The sequence below is a fragment of the Hemiscyllium ocellatum genome, chromosome 26 (assembly GCF_020745735.1).
Source record: "Hemiscyllium ocellatum isolate sHemOce1 chromosome 26, sHemOce1.pat.X.cur, whole genome shotgun sequence".
NCBI classification, from domain to species: Eukaryota; Metazoa; Chordata; class Chondrichthyes; order Orectolobiformes; family Hemiscylliidae; genus Hemiscyllium; species Hemiscyllium ocellatum.
Window position 1 is genome coordinate 45,470,977 of NC_083426.1, and position 18,714 is coordinate 45,489,690.

The 18,714-nt window shown below is 42.0% G+C and overlaps 1 protein-coding gene across 2 annotated transcripts in view; it reads right to left on the reverse strand.

Annotated features, from left to right (window-relative positions):
* Positions 1 to 371: 371 nt before the first annotated feature.
* Positions 372 to 18,714, reverse strand: part of LOC132828443 (ras association domain-containing protein 8-like) — an 86,129-nt gene continuing 67,786 nt past the window's right edge. For both annotated transcript variants that reach the window (XM_060845573.1, XM_060845574.1), the window contains exon 5: positions 372 to 3,912. In XM_060845573.1, the coding sequence (XP_060701556.1) occupies positions 3,803 to 3,912 (110 nt within the window). In that variant the 3' untranslated portion in view covers positions 372 to 3,802. The remainder of the gene's footprint in view (positions 3,913 to 18,714) is intronic.

An 18,714-nucleotide genomic window follows, 5' to 3' on the forward strand; every position in this document is an offset into this window, starting at 1 on the left:
GAGAACTTGGCGTTCTCGATTTTGTTTTTGTAGATTTTCAAGGTCAATCAGCAAAATGGTTTTTTAGATTAGATTAGATTACTTACAGTGTGGAAACAGGCCCTTCGGCCCAACAAGTCCACACTGACCCGCTGAAGCGCAACCCACCTATACCCCTACATTTACCCCTTACCTAACACTACGGGCAATTTAGCATGGCCAACTCACCCGACGCACACATCTTTGGACTGTGGGAGGAAACCGGAGCACCCGGAGGACTCTCGCAGACACGGGGAGAACGTGCAAACTCCACACAGACAGTTGCCTGAGGCTTTCTGGTGTGCTTTGTAATTTTTTTAACATTTTAGCATACATGCACATACCATGTCATGTCATGTTTTTATGTTTATTAACAGTCACAATATCACAGATTTATGCACAGAATCTGGATTCTATGCTTACTAGACTTACTGTACACATTGCTGACTGTGTAAAGACACTGCACTGATTCCATTACAGAAAGAATGACGATAGATGAGGTATGTACCTTTATATTAGAACATCATATGTTGTGATGCCAAGTCTCAGGCTTAAAGATACAGGCCTGACTGATCCACAGTCTATGCCAGAATACAACATTGTATATTGTGAGAAACTTCATTCGTTTGAGCTAAGCTTTTAAGTTAGTGTATTGTAAGTTCAATATTGGTGGAGGAAAGATCACTGTGTTGGAACTTCTGTTCTTCCATACTGCATTATATACTGAATCTTCCTTACTGTTCAACTTGGATAAGTAATGCAGCATGAATTTACATAATATTTATTATGGACAGCAAGTTAGGACCAATCTCTAATATTCAATTAGTTTTTTCAGCTACAGTGCAACAACTCCTGGAGGACTGCTCTGACGCTCTGAGACTGAATATTTCCATTGCACTGTTACAGGTACATGTGCCTGTCCAAAACAAAACTTCTGGGCTTTTCACTTCTCAAGACAAGATCTAACATTGCTGGAGATCTTTGGAGAGACTTTGGTTACACTTTAGGATGCCCGGGGAGTGTCTTTGAGGAAGTAAGATGCTCTTTGGGAGAGGTATGGCCTTCTTTGGGAGACATCACACGTTTTTGGAGATTATTAAAGGTAGACATCAATGTGCATGAGAACTGAATAAATACATTGAAACTGTCAAACTGTCAAAATAACTTTCCTGATGAAGGGCTTTTGCCAGAAACATTAATTTTCGTGCTCCTCGGATGCTGCCTGATCTTCTGTGTTTTTCCAACACCACACTCTTAACTCTTATTTCCAGCATCTGCAGTACTCACTTTCGCCCTGTCTAAAGAACTGTCAAGTTGTCAAAGAAACTATGGAATTCATTGGAATGTCAACCTGTCAAGGGAACTGACAAGTTGTCAGAAGAACTGTCAAGTTGTCAAAAGAACTGTCAAGTTGTCAAAAGAACTGTCAAGTTGTCAAAAGAACTGTCAAGCTTACTGAATTAAGTAACTGAATGAAGTCAAATGTAGTAAATGCTTTTTGTTCAATAGGTGTGCTTCATAAATGGTAAATTCACGATTAACACTCAAGAACTTTAAAAACTATTTAAGTTCAGCATGGGTGCGGCAGTCTTCCCATATTGAATATGTGGTGAGTTGGCATAATGGGTACAAAGGGTGTTGCCTGGGGAGGTCCTTGGTTGGCAGGAGAAAATACTATGTTGGCATGGAAATATGAACAGATACGGTAGGCTAAAGGGCTATGGGCAAACAAGGAGGTCATGAAAGCCATGGAAGTGGGTGGGAAACATTAGATGGCATGGGTGGGACATAGGGATTATGTGACGGGTGAGAGCTGGAAGAATATTTTATTGTTTTTTTTAATGCAGGGACAAACTGTTGAAGCACTGAAGCTGGCATTTCAGACAACCTATTTCTACACACAATAATAGATTGCCCCCAAACTCTTGCTGGGGTGCCATCCCTGGCACCAGCAATAACCCTTCCCCCAGGTGCCCTGAACCAAAATCTGACAGGCCAGAGCAATTTTGAAATTTGTAACTTTTTCAACTCTGCACTTGCAACTAAAATAATGAAAATTCAGGCTTTGACATGTGTGAGCTCACTGAATTCCCTTCTCTCCCAAATCCATACTGAGGACAGCCAAGAAATTCCCAACATTTGTTAGAGCAACAGCAATGAAAATCAGAAGGCAAGTGAATGGAATAGAACCATTTCACATGAAGAGATTTATGGATGTTTTATACACTCCTCAAAGTTTCGTCACATCATCTCCTAGTTCCTCCCACACAATCTGAACAAATCTTTTTTTCTTCCAGTTTCATTGTTATTATAACTAATGATAGTTATGTTCAAAGCATGTATTTTGATTAATCTGTCAAAGAACTGGTGGATGGAATGGCCTCTTTCTGTGCTGTTATATGACTTAGGCATAAAGGAAGACTCCAGGACACTCTTGGAGTGTTTCTAAACACACAGTTCAGGAAGACAAGCTAGGCAGACAGAACAGTAGCTTTAAGAATGAATTATACTGACATGTGACTCAATATTTCACAATTAAGCAATCTGAAATGATCCAAATTGTTTTCATATATCAAAGAAATTGCTGGTAAAGTGATAATGTTTGAGCTTTTTTGCTTCCTTTGGATGTTCATCTATGTATTTTTTGTGTCATTAGCACTGAGCTTTCAGCTGCTCTTGTTATAGAATGGATTAACCTTTGGAGTTAATCATGAGAAAAATAAATGTTAACTAATTATTCAGTACATTTTGCATTTGCAGTGTTTTTATACTGCATATCCCCGCACTGGTTTTACATTTCATGTGTTGACAAGATTTGAGCTGATTACAAGGATGTGCAGTGAATAAGAAAATTGAAGCCCTATAAGTCTGAAAATGTGGCTTTCAGTCTGAGTACGTGATTTATGTATATGCACAGGAACTTAGTAAACTGCAGGAGAACAGTGAACCTTCAGTTCCTGATCCTAACACATCTCTGGGTATTCATGTACGATATGTATCCTGTTAGCCTCAGTTTCTGCATCACACTTATAAGAAAACAGTTAATAGATAGACTGTGTTATTGCAATAATGTAATGTTTGTCCTTTCATAAATACAACTTAGAGAACCCAATGGACTAACAAGGTACACACAGTTTCAGATGTGAATGCACTGTATAATTACTTAATAGTCAAATACACACCATGTGACCTGCTATCCCATATCTGTGCACTGTGCTCAATAGAGGCCCCTCTCTATATTTATAATCTTCTCTGTAACCCTCTGGACATCAGCATTCATGTAATTCTGACCCCATGAACTTCCTGATTCTTATTTCTCCACCATTGGTGGCCATGCTTTCAGCTTCTTTGGGCCAAATGCCTGAGTACATTTATTTTAATTAAAGTTATTTTATAAACACAAATCATTGCTGTAGTTGACCCAGTACAGTGCACAATCTCTGTACTGTACTGGTGACAAATGCATTCTACCAGCTTCAATATTATAAGTGTTATGTTCAGATTCATTCTCACGTCTTTCTGGATGTGATTGAACTGCACTTAGGGTCGTGCCCATGCTGTTGTGTGTCCAGCCCAGCAACAAGATGCAACTGGATGCAGGTTACCTTCATGTGGCAGAAGCCTTAAAGCATGTCCCCTTCTAAAGTTTCCAATGCTTCAGTTATGCATCTTATTTGCCTGGAACCTATCAGCAGTATCAGAGCCAAGTCTGCTATCACAGGCTATGCATGCGTTGGAGTGATCTGTTGGACTCATACGAGTCCAGAACACAATAAAATGAAAGTTATACGTAGATCCCTTCTCGGTTAAAACTGGAGACCATTAAATACTGGAGAACCTTGGCCTTGGCAGGGAGTATTTCATTTTCAGGAGAGTTTTGATGCAGCCGAGACTCTGTGGAAGGAGAGAACAAACATGGATGAATATACAAGTTAACACTAATGTCAGGATAGAACAAACAATGACCAAAAGAGGGAAATGCCAGCATCTTTCTTGACTAGTATCAGCAATTTAAATGGAAATAAACATAGTGCCACGGGAGCTTACATTATTCTGAAGAAATGCAAGAATCTCTGATCAATACTCAAAAGATATTGCTGTGAGTGGTAAACAAAGGGTGCCTGCTCTTTGGTAAATGTGTATTTTCCTGTAGAGCTTCTATGGAGTTTTGAACTAAAACAAAAACGCTGGAGATCACAGCGGGTCAGGCTGTACCCATGGAGAGAAAACAGGCCCTTCTATGGACTTTTGCTGAACAAATTGCTACCAGGAAGATATCAAGCAGCATGGTGCTCTCTCCAGGGCTTTTGGGGCCTGTGTAATCAGGGAAAGTAACTACGTAATTTAGACAAAAATAAAAATTGCTGGAGAAACTCAGCAGGTCTGGCTGCACCTGTGGAGAGAAAGCAGAGTTAATATTTCAGAAGAGAGGACACTGGACTTGAAACATTAATTCTGTTTCTCTCTCCAAGATGCAGCCAGAACTGCTGAGTTTCTCCACCAATCTCTGCTTTCCTTTCAGATTTCTAATGTGCGCAGTTCATTGTTTTATTATACAACGGCGTATCTTCCTGCTGACACTGGTGACTGTGTGCAACTACACACATGAGCTCATTTAGGAGTGTGCATGCGCACGGTTCCAAACTCTAACATCATCACATAGACTTTAGGCATGAAATCATGTGTAAATGCAGCACTCTGCATGCTCAGGGAAACATGCACATGTTTGAACTGGAGTTAAGCAGTGAGGTTGGGGACGCAGGACAGAAACCCCAGAGTGAGAAGAGAAGCTGGTAACATAGGGAAGTAACAAGGAGAACCAGTTGCCATTGTAAGCAAACACTGCTGTAGAAAAATCATGAAAGAGCCGCACAGGTTCTGAACTAGGAAGTGTAAGTGGGAATAATTAGGTGAACATCAGATCAAAAAGAGAAAACGTAGCAGAGAGACAAGGAAGCAACAGATTAAGAGATACATAAAATCGACAGAAAGAAGAGAAATAAAAAAAGAACATCTTATAATCTCTGGCATCAGTTAAAACTGATTGAACGGGACTGAGAGCCTGAAGAGTCATATTGTCATACAGAATGGAAACAAGTCCTTCAGTCCAATCAGTCCAAGCCAATCATGTTCCCAAACTAAACTAGTCCCACCTACCTGCATTTAGCCCATATCCCTTCAAAATATTTCTTTTCATGTGCTTATCCAAATATCTTTTAAACATTGTAACTATACCTGCATCCACCTCACATGCATAAAATATCATTTTGAAGTCCAGAGGTTCATTAATTACTTATCTGCCAGTATTTGTCTGTGGGACCTTGATATATGCAAATTAGCCACTATACTTGGGTATTCAGCAATAGTGATTACAGCTCAAAAAAAATGTATTAGTTGTGAAGCACTTCGGAATGACCTGAGGTGTGATAAGGTGCTACATGAACGCACTTCCTCTGAAAGTACATAATGGGCGTGTGCTCACTTTTCTCAAATCCAAATGCTAACCATGCGCATGTCGCCATAAGAAAATTAGGTAGATCCAAGACAGGGAATTGGGAGAAATTCAAAGATTATGGACATGGTAAAAAAATGTAGCTAATGTGGTTCAAGAAGAGTGATCACATGAATCATCATAAATCTCTTATTCAGAATATATGCAAAGACAAAAGCTTACACAGTTCAAGCAAGACAAAATATGTCACCTGTGATACAAAAATATTAACAAACATTATCACATTGCCTCTGCATTGAACTGTTACACCTTCAATGTTGTGCTCAATCCTCTGGAATGGCCTTACATCTTTGAATTCAGAAGCAAGACTGCAACCACTGTGGCAAAGTTTTACTCACAGTGTATTGCATTATAGAAAATGTTTATACTCTTCAGAAAGTCATTGCTTCAGAGCTAGCGCCAGACATTGAAGGTGACAGATTACTTCGGCTAGCGGACAATCATTAGTTGTTGAGGATTGATTGGTGAAACTTTGGATGAACTGCTGCCTGCAGGTTGATGTATGGAGCTTCACACAACCATCGATTTTGAAGCAAGGTGTCACTGAATCAAAGGAAGAGTGTGAATATACCATGCGTGCACACTGTTCTGACTCTTGAGTGAGTCCTTGAAGTGATGATAACTGTTTTGAAACTTTGAACTCAATTCAATCACAGATGACAGCTGCAACTTTGGAGCCATCTCTTACTTGGAATCATTCAAACTGGTTGTCATGCAGAACAGGCCAAGTTACATTAATACACAGGGTAAGGGCCTTCTGAGCAACTCTCGCCTTCTTCACTTCATTATCGGTGACCATGCTTCAGCTTTCTAGGCAGTAATTTCAGATTTTCCTTTCTGCCCCTCCACCTCCTCCTCTCAGGCTCTGTTTAAAACCTACTTTTTCAACCATGCTTGAAGTTATTGGGCCTCAGATCACTCTCTTTGGCTTGGTGTCATTTTTTGGCTGATTTACACACCTAAGAAGTGCTTTAGGATTTTAAATATTGCAAAGTTGAGTTTCCATTTTGCAGCATGCCTTCATGGTGGGAACGCTTGCTCAGGTTCCAAGATCCAAAAATGGTGAGTCTGATTATTGTAGGTGAGGAGCAAGTTTCCCAGGACAACATGTACATGAAAAATTATCCCCTGCCCCCAAATTCCCTTTAAATATAGAGTCACTGGTATTAACATCACAGGGCATCGAGTAGACTAACATGCCAATGCTCGGCCTTCATTGAATTCTATATAAGAAGTGGATCAGAGTTGCAATTTAAACAGAAGCAAACTGTATCATAACCACTGGTTGTGCATTCGTAACTTATCAATTAACATGATGATTCTGAAAACCCCCTCCATTTTGGAGTAATTATGCTGTATTTGGAACAGATGGACATATCCAAATTTGTTGGTGGCTTTACTGTTTGAATTTGGGGAGCAGTCTTCAGTGCTGGGCATCAATGAAAGAGAAAGGGAGAGGTAGCGCTGTCTGCCGAAGTCCTGGCCAGTTTCGACTCTGTAGCTACACAGAATACCGGGGTTCTTCAAAGCATAGAGCCAGTAATGACCGAAAGGCCAGGCTCCTGAGAGCAACCAATTCCAGGACTACTTTGGTAGGCTCTAGAGGACCTCCATGTCCATGCTGGCAGGGACTCCAGTGTCAGCTCTCTTGATGGCCATTCAAAATGCACTCACCCAATTTGTACTTCGAACACAGGATTGAGACATGGCTGTGATCTGCCAGTAGGTGGCAGACCTGCTGACCCATTGTCACAGTGACGAGGGGTTTCTCCAGCATAATTTAACTTCCCGTAGTTTGACATGGATAAATCCTGCCCCAAAACAGAGCTTCATTTTCATGTTGGCCTGTACCTAATTTAAGCAAATGCTAATAAGTCTATGTAAAGCCCAGAGTAATTGTTTAGCCATGGGACACTGCATTAATAGCTGAAAATGTGTTGCTGGAAAAGCGCAGCAGGTCAGGCAGCATCCAAGGAACAGGAGATTCGACATTTCGGGCATAAGCCCTTCTTCAGGAACAATATACATGCATTCTCTTCTTCATTCAAAAGGCTCCATCTAGGTTTCTAGGCTGCAGTGTCCATCTCTCCTGGCTGCAGAGCTCCTGGACAATTGTAACCCAAAGAGTGTGCAATGCCTCAACAGGAGGTTTGAACAGTTTGCTGGAGTTCCTTCAAGAGTGGGACTGGAGGATTCCCGCTGATCCAAGAAGGTGACTGTTCTGCTTTATTAACTTGAATGTGGCTTTTTGGAGGACGCCCTCCCTCACCTTCTCATTCCCTCATCTCTTCCACAATCTTTCTAGAATTATCAGGCGATTGTTTTCTGACCAGCATGGATATGATGGGCTGGAGATCTTTTTTTCTGCCCTGCAGATTTCCAAGATTCTCATTGCTCTTCAGTTAATGATTTCAATTGTTTTATATTTGTGTGTTGTCGGGGTGGGGGAGGGGGTTTACTCTGTGAAATTGACCCCATTCTGACTTCAACAGGATGATGTCATCTGTTGGAAGGAAACCAACACCATCGTGACCGAAAACCCATGCTTCATTATTCTACTGAAGTTGGGCTAGTGTGCAGGCAGTCTACAAATAAAAAGTACCAAACTTTGATGACCTTGCAAATTTTCCATATTCCCTTTTTTAACTGGAGCTCCCATTTTAATACCTGTCATTTAAAATGTATACTCTAACATACACCACATGAGCGTACAACCTACAATAGACTATCTGATCCCTTGAATGTTTTCCACTATTCAAGAAGATCATGGCTGTTTAGATTATCATCTGAACTCCATTTTCGTGCCTACCCTGATGCCCTCAGTTCCCTTGTTAGTCCAAGAACCTCTTTACCTCTGCCTTCAGGCTATTCAATAACCCTGCCGCTGCCACTCAGGAGGTTATATTAGTTGTACAGCCTAACAAAATAAATTCCAATATGCACAACACCTTTCACATGGTTAAATACCCCAATGCACATCAGACCAACCTTATTAGGTGAATGATATTTGGACATTCCTGGAGATATTAAGGAGGAATAACCTAAAGCCTGGATCAAAGATGTCGGGTCTGCTCAGCAGAGACTGAGCCATTGAACATCTTCAAGGTGGAGTTTTAAAATGTGGTCTTTAAAAAAAAGGAGAGAGTTTGGAAGATTTAGGGTAGGAATTCCAGAGCTTAGGGCCTCAGCACTTGAAGGCATGGCGACCAATAATGAAAAGATGAAAAGTAAGAGTGCACTACAATTGGCGCTAGTTTCATGTCCCAAATAATAATAATTGATTTGTAGTCATGAATAGCATGAGCGATAACTTTACCATGGAATATATTACATCCGAGTACAATGTAGATCCACACATTGCAACAACCTATAGACTATGGTCATGTTTGATGTCATTGTCCCTGCCCCATTATCCAAAGATGCTGAGGTTATTTATTATAAATATATAATATAAATATTATAAATAATATCATGTTATCATATAATTCAGCACAGAAGAAGTAGGGACATGGAATAGTTAAAATTAGTACAATTAATATTAACTGAATTAACAATTTTGAAAGAAGTGCTTTAGTTAGGTGGACCCCCTTTTAGCATGATGGGATACTTGACCAAGGCAGTCTACAAACTTTAAGTTTAATAACTTGAGTAAATATGTTATCCAGGTCAAGAGCTGAGATAACAAGGGACATCTGCTGGACTTGCATAATTCAGTTTATTGATTAGATTATGGGCTGTAATGTTGTGGTTGATAATGAATGGCCATTCCAAACATTGTAGTAAAACCAGGAAATTCTGAGCTATAAATATGTGCTGCACACCCCGTATCATTGAGGTGTTCTTTGAGTGACCAAGACCTTTACCTTTGCCTATAACCAAATAAAGGTCTTTGCTTGCTTAGTGCTATACATTTAAGAGGGGTCTTTTTATCCCCCACAACAACAGGCAACTTATTGAGTTTAGAGTTTTCCTAGTCTCTGTGGTTCACTGCCAAGTTTTGCTCATTTTCACAATGAGCTGCTGCTGTCTTTTTTCAGAGGGTCAGTCAGGATGGTGGACACTGTGGAACTGAACCTCGGAGAAGATTAGCCATGATCTGATGGATTGGTGGAGAAGGCTTGCCAAGCCAGATGGCCTACTCCTGTTCCTATTTCTTATGTTCATTTTAATCAAGTCCAGACCATAAACCTGAAGAAGAAAGGTTGAGCAAGTTGAGTTTGGATTCATTGGAGTTTAGAAAAATGAGAGGCCACCCTACTGAAGTATCAGAGATTCTGTGAGAGCTGGACAGGGAGAATGCTGAGGCGACGTTTTCCTTCAGAGGAGAGTCTGGGACTAATGGGAACAGTTCCAAAATAAGGGGGAGGAGAAAGGCTGGAAAATAGAGTTGCGTCTATTAGTAGATCAGCCATTATTGAATGGTGGAGCAGGTTTGAGGGGATAAATAGTCTACTCCTTCTTATGTTTATGCCCCAGTTAATACAAAAGCATAATGATGCTATTGACCACATTTTATTGATCGTATGGATTTATTCTGGTGAAAACAGCAGCACTGGCTGGGTTCAGTATGTATCTGGGACCTCCTTCATCTAGTTACATAGAAATACAACTCAAAAACAAATTGCTCCATGAAATACTCCGCATTTTGCTTAGCTCCCTGTATGTCTTTAGGTCCCTCTCATCCAGCTAGAAATAGTCTCAGCTTCAATTAGTGACATTCCACAGCTTTATGCTCCTTTGTATAAAAGGCTTCTTCTGCTTTCACACCAATTGATGGGAAGTTGATACAATACAAAGCTATCCTGCAGCCAGTTATCCTGTCATGTGACAGAACCAGGAAGTATTATGGTGCAGACCAATGTGCCGGTATTGGTCTCTCGGCATCTTAACATAGTGCCAGTCTCCTGTCTTTTCTCCAGAACCCCACATGTTACCTCTATTTTAGCAATCATCCAATGCCCTTGAATGCCTTAATCAACCTGGCCTCCACCCACGCTTCCAGGCAGTGTATTCCACAACCTAGAAACTCACTATGTGGAAAAATCACCTTTCCTTACCTCACAATTTGCTTCTTTTGCAAAAACTTTAAAACTGGCACTCTCTATCTTGTGACAATGCTGCACCTTTAACAAGGTTATTTTGTCCTTGATTCCTTTTCAGAGGGGTCATAAAGGCAGAGGTTCTGATGTGTCTGGTTTGTGTGGGTTATAGGGCCAATTTAATTATAGCTAACAGGTACTGCCTCAGGAAAATGGTTTTCAAGTTTCTTTTTTAAAAAACTTGTACAATGAAAGGGGAGAGGCCAGTTCTCCCAACTCACCTTTTTTGTGGTTCGTTTTGGTTTTTCGCCGTCTGGCTGTTCAGAGCTACTGGTCAGTTTAAGCTGAGGAATCCAAAGAAACAGTCACAATGGAAGGAGGTGCCATGTTAAATCTCTCTGCCCTCTCTCTCTCTCTCCTGTCAGAATCTGTGTCTGATTTTACCTTTTTGCCAAGGGGGTGTTCATGGGAATTTGCAGGTTTTTGGAACAGCACCATTAAGTTGGGATAATCTGTTAGGTTAAGTTATTCTATATTCTGTTCTCTTTTGTTTGTGTTTCATTTGGTACTCTGTAAATAAATTCTGTTTTGTTTAAAACCAAAGGATTTTGACCAGCTGCATCGTTCCTGGAATATCTACTTCACACCTGCTCAAAACAACTAGAAAAGTTAAGGTCTGGGCCTTCTTCTTGAAATGTTTTGAGGGGGTCTGGCCTGGTCCATAACACTCTCAAACAAAAGAGAATCCAACTAAATTCCCTTGTTATTTGATGCATTGCTGTTACTGACTAACCATCACATTCTAATGAATCATCATTGACCAGAAATGAACAGCATCAGCCACATAAACACTGTTACTACAAGAGCAGGTCAAAGGCTGAAAAAAATGTGCTTACATTTAAGGTCTCACAAGAGATGGTTATGCGACTAAGATGTAGGTGTAATTAACTAGCCATTAAGTATTATGCAGTAACTGTGTGGCTATATTTCCCCATCAGTAATATAGACTGATGTCAATAAGGAGGATTAGTGGCATTCATCTATTCAAGGCAGCTCAGATGGTTCTACTGGTGATGACCAGATGAGGGACAGATGATAGTGTAGTAGGAATGACAATTGACTAGTCATCCATTGGGGCAGGATAATACTCTGGGATTAAACAAAGACCTGCAGATTCTGAAGATCTGAAAGTAAAACAGAAATTGCTGGGGAAACTCAGCAGGTCAGACAGCATCTGTGGAAACCTGCTGAGTTTCCCCAGCAATTTCTGTTTTTGTAACACACTGGCATATGAGTTCAAATCCCACCAACACTGTAACTGAGGAGTTTAAATTCCATTCACGAACCTGGAAGTGAAGGTTAATTTCGGTAATGATGACCATGATAACTATCGATTTTTTAAATTTAAAAACGCATCAGGCTCACTGTGATTTTTTGGGGAGGAAATTAGCCATCCTTACCCAGTAAGGCCATCTTCTGACTTCAAATGTGGTTACTCTTAACTGCTCTCTGAAATAGCACTGGCAAGCAAACCCATATTAAGGACAATAAATTATGGACTAGCTAGTGAAATCCACAACCCACAAAAGAAAAGAAAATTGACTCTGATATCAATTTACAACTTCTCCATTACTTGTAGATCTTCATTACAATAAGGAGGGCAGAGTTTATTGTAGCAAATCAATTACAAACATTAAACTTCAAAGGAATTCAATTTCATGTGAAATGCTATGGGATTTTTCCAGGAAATCTATTAAGATTCCATGCAGATATTTTAGTTTCATTTTCTCTCCTGTGCATTGTAGAAGCAGCATCGTAATCAAATTAATAATTATGAAGATAGCGTTAATCAAATTGGAATTTGGCTGTAATTCTTTATCTTTGGATTTCAGCAGCGAGGTGGTTGTACTGTCCCTTTAAGAAGCCCACAGCCCAAGGAGAATATCTACTAACAGAACAATATATCATTGACCCTGCTGGCAACATGAATATTAGAATAGGGAGAAAGAAGGACCAATCAAGGCGTGTAGCATGTAATCAGCTGAACAGAACTGTGATTGCAATTATTTTTCACACTAGGCCCTAATTCACATTGGTAAGATTTTCCACACTCGATTTGACATGACCTGAAAGGAAAAGCATAGCATGTTACAATCGTAACACGGTAATGTTGAGTTGTGTTGGAATAGGCTTGAGCTCACCCTCTTCACTATTGGCATAATTTCCCTTCAACAGAAGTAGACTGAGTTGAATGGTTTCCCAAACTGCAGCCCCTCAGCTTTGTTAAGTCTGCCCTGAAAGCTTCGTTTTACTCATTGATCGCAGTGTTTGTATCAAATGTGTCAATAATGTGGTTACAAGTTACTGGTACTAAACATTGTGAATTTAGTGTCCAGACCTGGAATTCTATCCAAGTACATCAACTGCTCTGCGAGGACTGTCAGAAACTACAGAGGGGTGTGAACATAACCCAGTCCATCATGCAAGCCAACCTTCCATCCACTGACTCCATCTACACTTCGTGCTGCCTTAGGAAGGCATCCAACATCATCAAAGACTCATCCCACCCCAGTTCCAATCTCTTCCAACCTTTTCCATTGGGCATAAGACACAAAATCTTGAATACGTGTACCAACAGAGTCAAGAACAGTTTCTTCCCCGCTGCTATTAGGCTTCTGAATGAACCTCTCAAATTTCAAATTTAATGTTGATCTCAATCTTTGTGCACCTTCTCTGCAGCCGTAACATTGTATTCCTCGCTCTGCTCTATTTCCCTATAGACTTCGTATAGTGTGATCTGCCTGTACTGCAAAACAAAACTTTTTACTGTACCTAGGTACATGTGACAATAATAAATCAGATCAAATCAAATCAAAATCAAACGTCAGTTATGTGTGCACATGTGCATGTTTTAGTTGTGATTAAGAGCAACTGATCTTAATTGAGTAAAGGTTAGGGGCACAAGGGGGCTTTTATAGCATTGTGGTAATGCCTCTGCCTTGGATCCAGAAGCTCTGGGTTGAAGTTTGATCTGTCACAATGAAAGATGTCATAACATGCCTGAGCATTTTGATTAAAAATAATCACTTTCAAGTGGTTACGGCGATGGATTTCAAATCCATTGGGGTCCCCCTGCTTAGATTGAACGACAGTTGTAACCATTCCGATTTAAGGGGTTATTATGGCACAGTGCTAGTGTTCTCATCTCCCAGGCCTAGACGTCTGGTTCAAATCCTACCTGCTCTGGAGGTATATCATTACATGTCCAAATAGATCTTCACTTGGTCAGTAGTAGTGCCTACACTGGAAGACCCAGTTTCGAGTCCTACCTGCTCTGAAGTTGTGTCATAACCTTATGCAAACAGATTGGTTTAAAATGTATACAAAAGCTAAGGGATGTGCTGCCACCTCTGGCTCGGTGATTCTGGGTTCAAATCTCGCTTGCTACAGAGGTGTTTCCTTCATCTAAAATGATTGATTATTTTAATTTCCCAAAGGGACAGTCTGTTTGCTGGCTGAATGGGTTATTCATCGTAAACTTATAAACTGGCTCCTGTCTCATACTTTGCCAGATGAAAGTTTAGCAGGATAATCCTAACAGTTCTTGTTGTTTTGATTTGGCCCTTAACCACCAGTGCAGACGACACTAGGTTAGACAGACTCCAGGCAGAAAATGAAGATAAAAATACAACGCAGTTTACCACAGAATTCCTCTAAGAAGATGGCCTGTACTTGTGACCGGGGCAGAATATCGGCTACAAAGAACCATGGGTTGTCTTTCCTGTGCATAGGATGTCACATGTCTGCCCTCGTCGGAGTAAACAACACCTCACCAATAGTGGTTAGCAAATTCTGTGAGCTTGGATCTGTGATGACAGACAATCTGTCTTTAAGTGCAGCACTGATCGATGTTTGGAGAAAACAGCTACCACCTTTTGCTGAGTGATGAACTGTGCCTGGAATAACATCCAGGCTGACTGTTAGGACCAGGACAACTGTGCTTCAAGTAGCTTGATGTATGACAGTGAAACATCGGTGACCCACAGCTATTGTGAAAGGAGGCTCAGCAAACCCTATCTCCACTGTCTGTGCTTCATTCTCTGCACAGTGAGATCACCAGTATTTTCCAAAGCTCTAGGCCCAAGCAGTCACAAAAAAAATTAACTATTCTGATTTTTCTGAACACTCAGTTGCCCAGGTTCAAAGGACTTTGAACAAGATTGGCAGCTCTCCAGTTCTGTAAAGCTTTCCTGAGAATTTCAGATTAGGTAAATCTGAGTAAGTGAAGCAAAGGAGATTGGTCCTCCTGTCCGGTCTCTACAAAGCACCATACTTGGACCAATCCATGAACCCTTGGATGGGGCTCAATTCTTGAGCCACTTTAGAATTTCAAAGTTCTATCAGGGCCTATTGTTTTCTCAGATTCACAAATGAAGGTAAAGCTGTCATTGAAATTACCTGGGAGAGGAAGTGAATTTTCAGTCAGCTCCTGAACAGGAACAGGGTGCTTCAGATACTCACTCTGTTAATTTCCTTTACTTCCCAACCATGATACTCCTGCAGAGAAATCTGTGCAGCTTGAGCCATGTCACTGAGTTGTGCTACTTCCACTTATGGACCTGCATTCCCCAACACGACAGACAGACAAACACACACACACCCCTAAGTCCTACTGGAGACAGATTTTGCAAAACTTCATTAGCCAAGCTCAGGCAACTCACTTCCAATTGTAATTTTTTAATTTTTCAGGGATGTGACCATTATCGGTTGAAGCCTTGAGAAGGTGGTGCTGAGCTGCTTCTTGAACCATGACAACCAATTGGGTTTGGACACCCACAGAGGTTATTGCTACGGCCAATCACTCGTGGTACAGTTTAAGGAACATCTCTGGTCCATATGCACCAACCAACCCCTGTGGACATCCATTTCAACCCCCTTCCCACTACCCTGAGTACATACCCATTCTGGGTAACCTCCACTGCCTACACAAGGTCACCCACAAACTGGAGGAAGAACACCCCAACTTCCGCCTCGGGAGCCTACAACCACATGGCATGAACATTGAATTCACCAATTTCCATACCACCCCTCCCCGCACCCCATCCCAGGTCCAACCCTCTGATTCAATTCCACGCCCTTGACCTGACCCGCCCGTCCATCTTCCTTCCCACCTATCTGCTCCTCACTTCCCACTGACCTATTGCCATCACCTCTTACCTTCACACATCTACCTTTCCCCTAGCCCCACCCCCGCATTTATTTCTCAGCCCTCTCCCCCCTCCGCAGTCTTGAAGAAGGGTCCTACCTGAAACATCGACTCTCCTGCTCCTCAAATGCTGCCTGACCTGCTGTGCTTTTTCCAGCGCTATGCTTTATCAACTCTGGAATGCACTGCCAGAGAAAGTGATGGATGCAGATACGGTTACTAAGTTTAAGTAGATAAATAGGAAAGGTTTGGAGGGATATGAGCCAAATACAGGCGGGTGGGACTAGTTTAGTTTGGGAACATGGTCATTGTGGACTAGTTGGACCAAAGGATCTGTATCCGTGCTGTATGACTCCATACCTTTATAAATGTTTACCCAAGTGTAACAAAATTACCTCCACAATCAGCACTCTGGAGTTCCCCTGTTAACCAATCCCCAATCTCCACATTTATCTGAACTATCTTCACACTCCCCCCACTCCATGTACTAAATTCTTGACAGAAATGTTTTTTCAGGCATTGTCAAGATAAAATATTTTCCAGGCATTCTCAGGATGAAAGAGAATGATCTAGAAAGAAACCTTAGAAGAAGATGAAAAACATAATGGTAAAAAATTCTGTCAGAACTTCAGGGATAAAAGGGCAATCAATGAAAGCTAAAAAAAATAAAAGATTCAAATAGACTTGAAAGAACATGAGCAGAAGTTATTTAATATTCTGAATGAAAACGTTGTCTGAGAATTCCCGAAGGAGGTTTGAGCAATGTGCTCTTTCACATAAATGGGCCTGAAGTTGAATTAATTGTTTCAATGTGAAAGAAGTTAAAAGTCCTAGACTGGATGAAAGGGCTGAAAATATAACTTTAGACTAGTATTGTCTCTTCTTTGCCATAAGACTCTCAGTGTGCTTCAGGGGAAAATTCTAGAATTATTAAAGAAGCAACTTAATTCTGCAATGGACGCAGCTGGGGTGTAGATCATGATGGATTGAAGAATTAAGATGGACCAAATGGCCTTCCTTATCATGTGACCAAGAGCTGAATCTTTTAGCAAAGTGTCATTTTCATTGAGCTTCTTCAAAGCTTTCACTCCAACTCTGAACTCAAACTCACCTCATTGACTACCTACCACACCTCTATTACACTTCCCATCTGATGCTAGCCTGATTCTGCCACTTCCTTGTAGCTGGATGCACGCATCAGCACTGGGATATCTCAGATATACTGGCATCACTTGTTTTGGCATTGTCTTTGATCCTCAGCTCTATACCCAGTCAAGCGTTGGCAGTCCAGAGTAGCCCCTCATCACTAATGTAGTGACACAGCATTGACAAAACAACGCTACCTCGTGCTCCTACGAGGAGATTGAACAGTTCGTCCACTTTACTAACACCTTCCACACCGACCTCAAATTTTCCTGGACCATCTCAGACTCCTCCCTCCCCTTCCTATATATACCTCTCCATTTCTATCTCGGGCGACCGACTCAACACGTACATTCAGTATAAACCGACCGACTCCCACAGCTACCTAGATTACACCTCCTCCCACCCTGCCCCCTGTAAAAACGCCATCCCATATTCCCAATTCCTTCGCCTCCGCCACATCTGCTCCCAGGAGGACCAATTTCAATACCGAACAACCCAGATGGCCTCCTTCTTCAAAGACTGCAATTGCCCCTCAGACGCGGTTGACGATGCTCTCCACCGCGTCTCCTCCACTTCCTGCTCCTCCGTCCTTGCACCCCATCCCTCCAATCACCATCAGGACAGAACCCCACTGGTCCTCACCTACCACCCCACCAACCTCCAAATACATCGTATCATCCTTCGTCATTTCCGCCACCTCCAAACAGACCCCACCACCAAGGATATATTTCCCTTCCCTCCCCTATCAGTGTTCCAGAAAGACCACTCCCTCTGCGACTCCCTCGTCAGGTCCATACCCCCCACCAACCCAACCTCTACTCCCGGCACCTTCCCCTGCAACCGCAAGAAATACAAAACTTGCACCCACACCTCCCCTGTTACTTCCCTCCAAAGCCCCAAGGGACCCTTCCATATCCGCCACAAATTCACCTGCACCTCCACACACTTCATTTACTGCATCCGCCGCACCCGATGTGGCCTCCTCTACATTGGGGAGACAGGCCGCCTACTTGCGGAACGTTTCAGAGAACATCTCTGGGACACCCGCACCAACCAACCCAACTGCCCCGTGGCTGAACACTTTAACTCCCCCTCCCACTCCACCAAGGACATGCAGGTCCTTGGCCTCCTCCATCGTCAGACCATAGCAACACGACACCTGGAGGAGGGGCACCTCATCTTCTGCCTAGGAACCCTCCAACCACAAGGGATGAATGCAGATTTCTCCAGCTTCCTCATTTCCCCTCCCCCCACCTTATCTCAGTCCCAACCCTCGGATTCAGCACCACCTTCCTAACCTGCAATCTTCTTCCCGACCTCTCTGCCCCCATCCCCACTCCGGCTTATCACCCTCACCTTGACCTCCTTCCACCTATCGCATTCCCAATGCCCCTCCCCCAAGTCCCTCCTCTCTACCTTTTATCTTAGCCTGCTTGGCACACTTTCCTCATTCCTGAAGAAGGGCTCATGCCCGAAACATCGATTCTCCTTCTCTTTGGATGCTGCCTGACTTGCTGCGCTTTTCCAGCAACACATTTTGCAGCTCTGATCTCCACCATCTGCAGTCCTCACTTTCTCCTAACATTTCTTATGGGATTGACACTCCCTTCTATACACGCCTATCACTGTTGAAGCACCAGACCCTACATCTGAGATGTCCTTAGCCACATCCTTTCTTATCATCCTCTCTAAGCCATTGCTGTTCCTTCCCTAATGTCCACTGTAGTCTAGCATCTTTTCACTGTTTAATGTGGGACCATCACATACAGGGGCACCTTTGGTCACCTCAAATT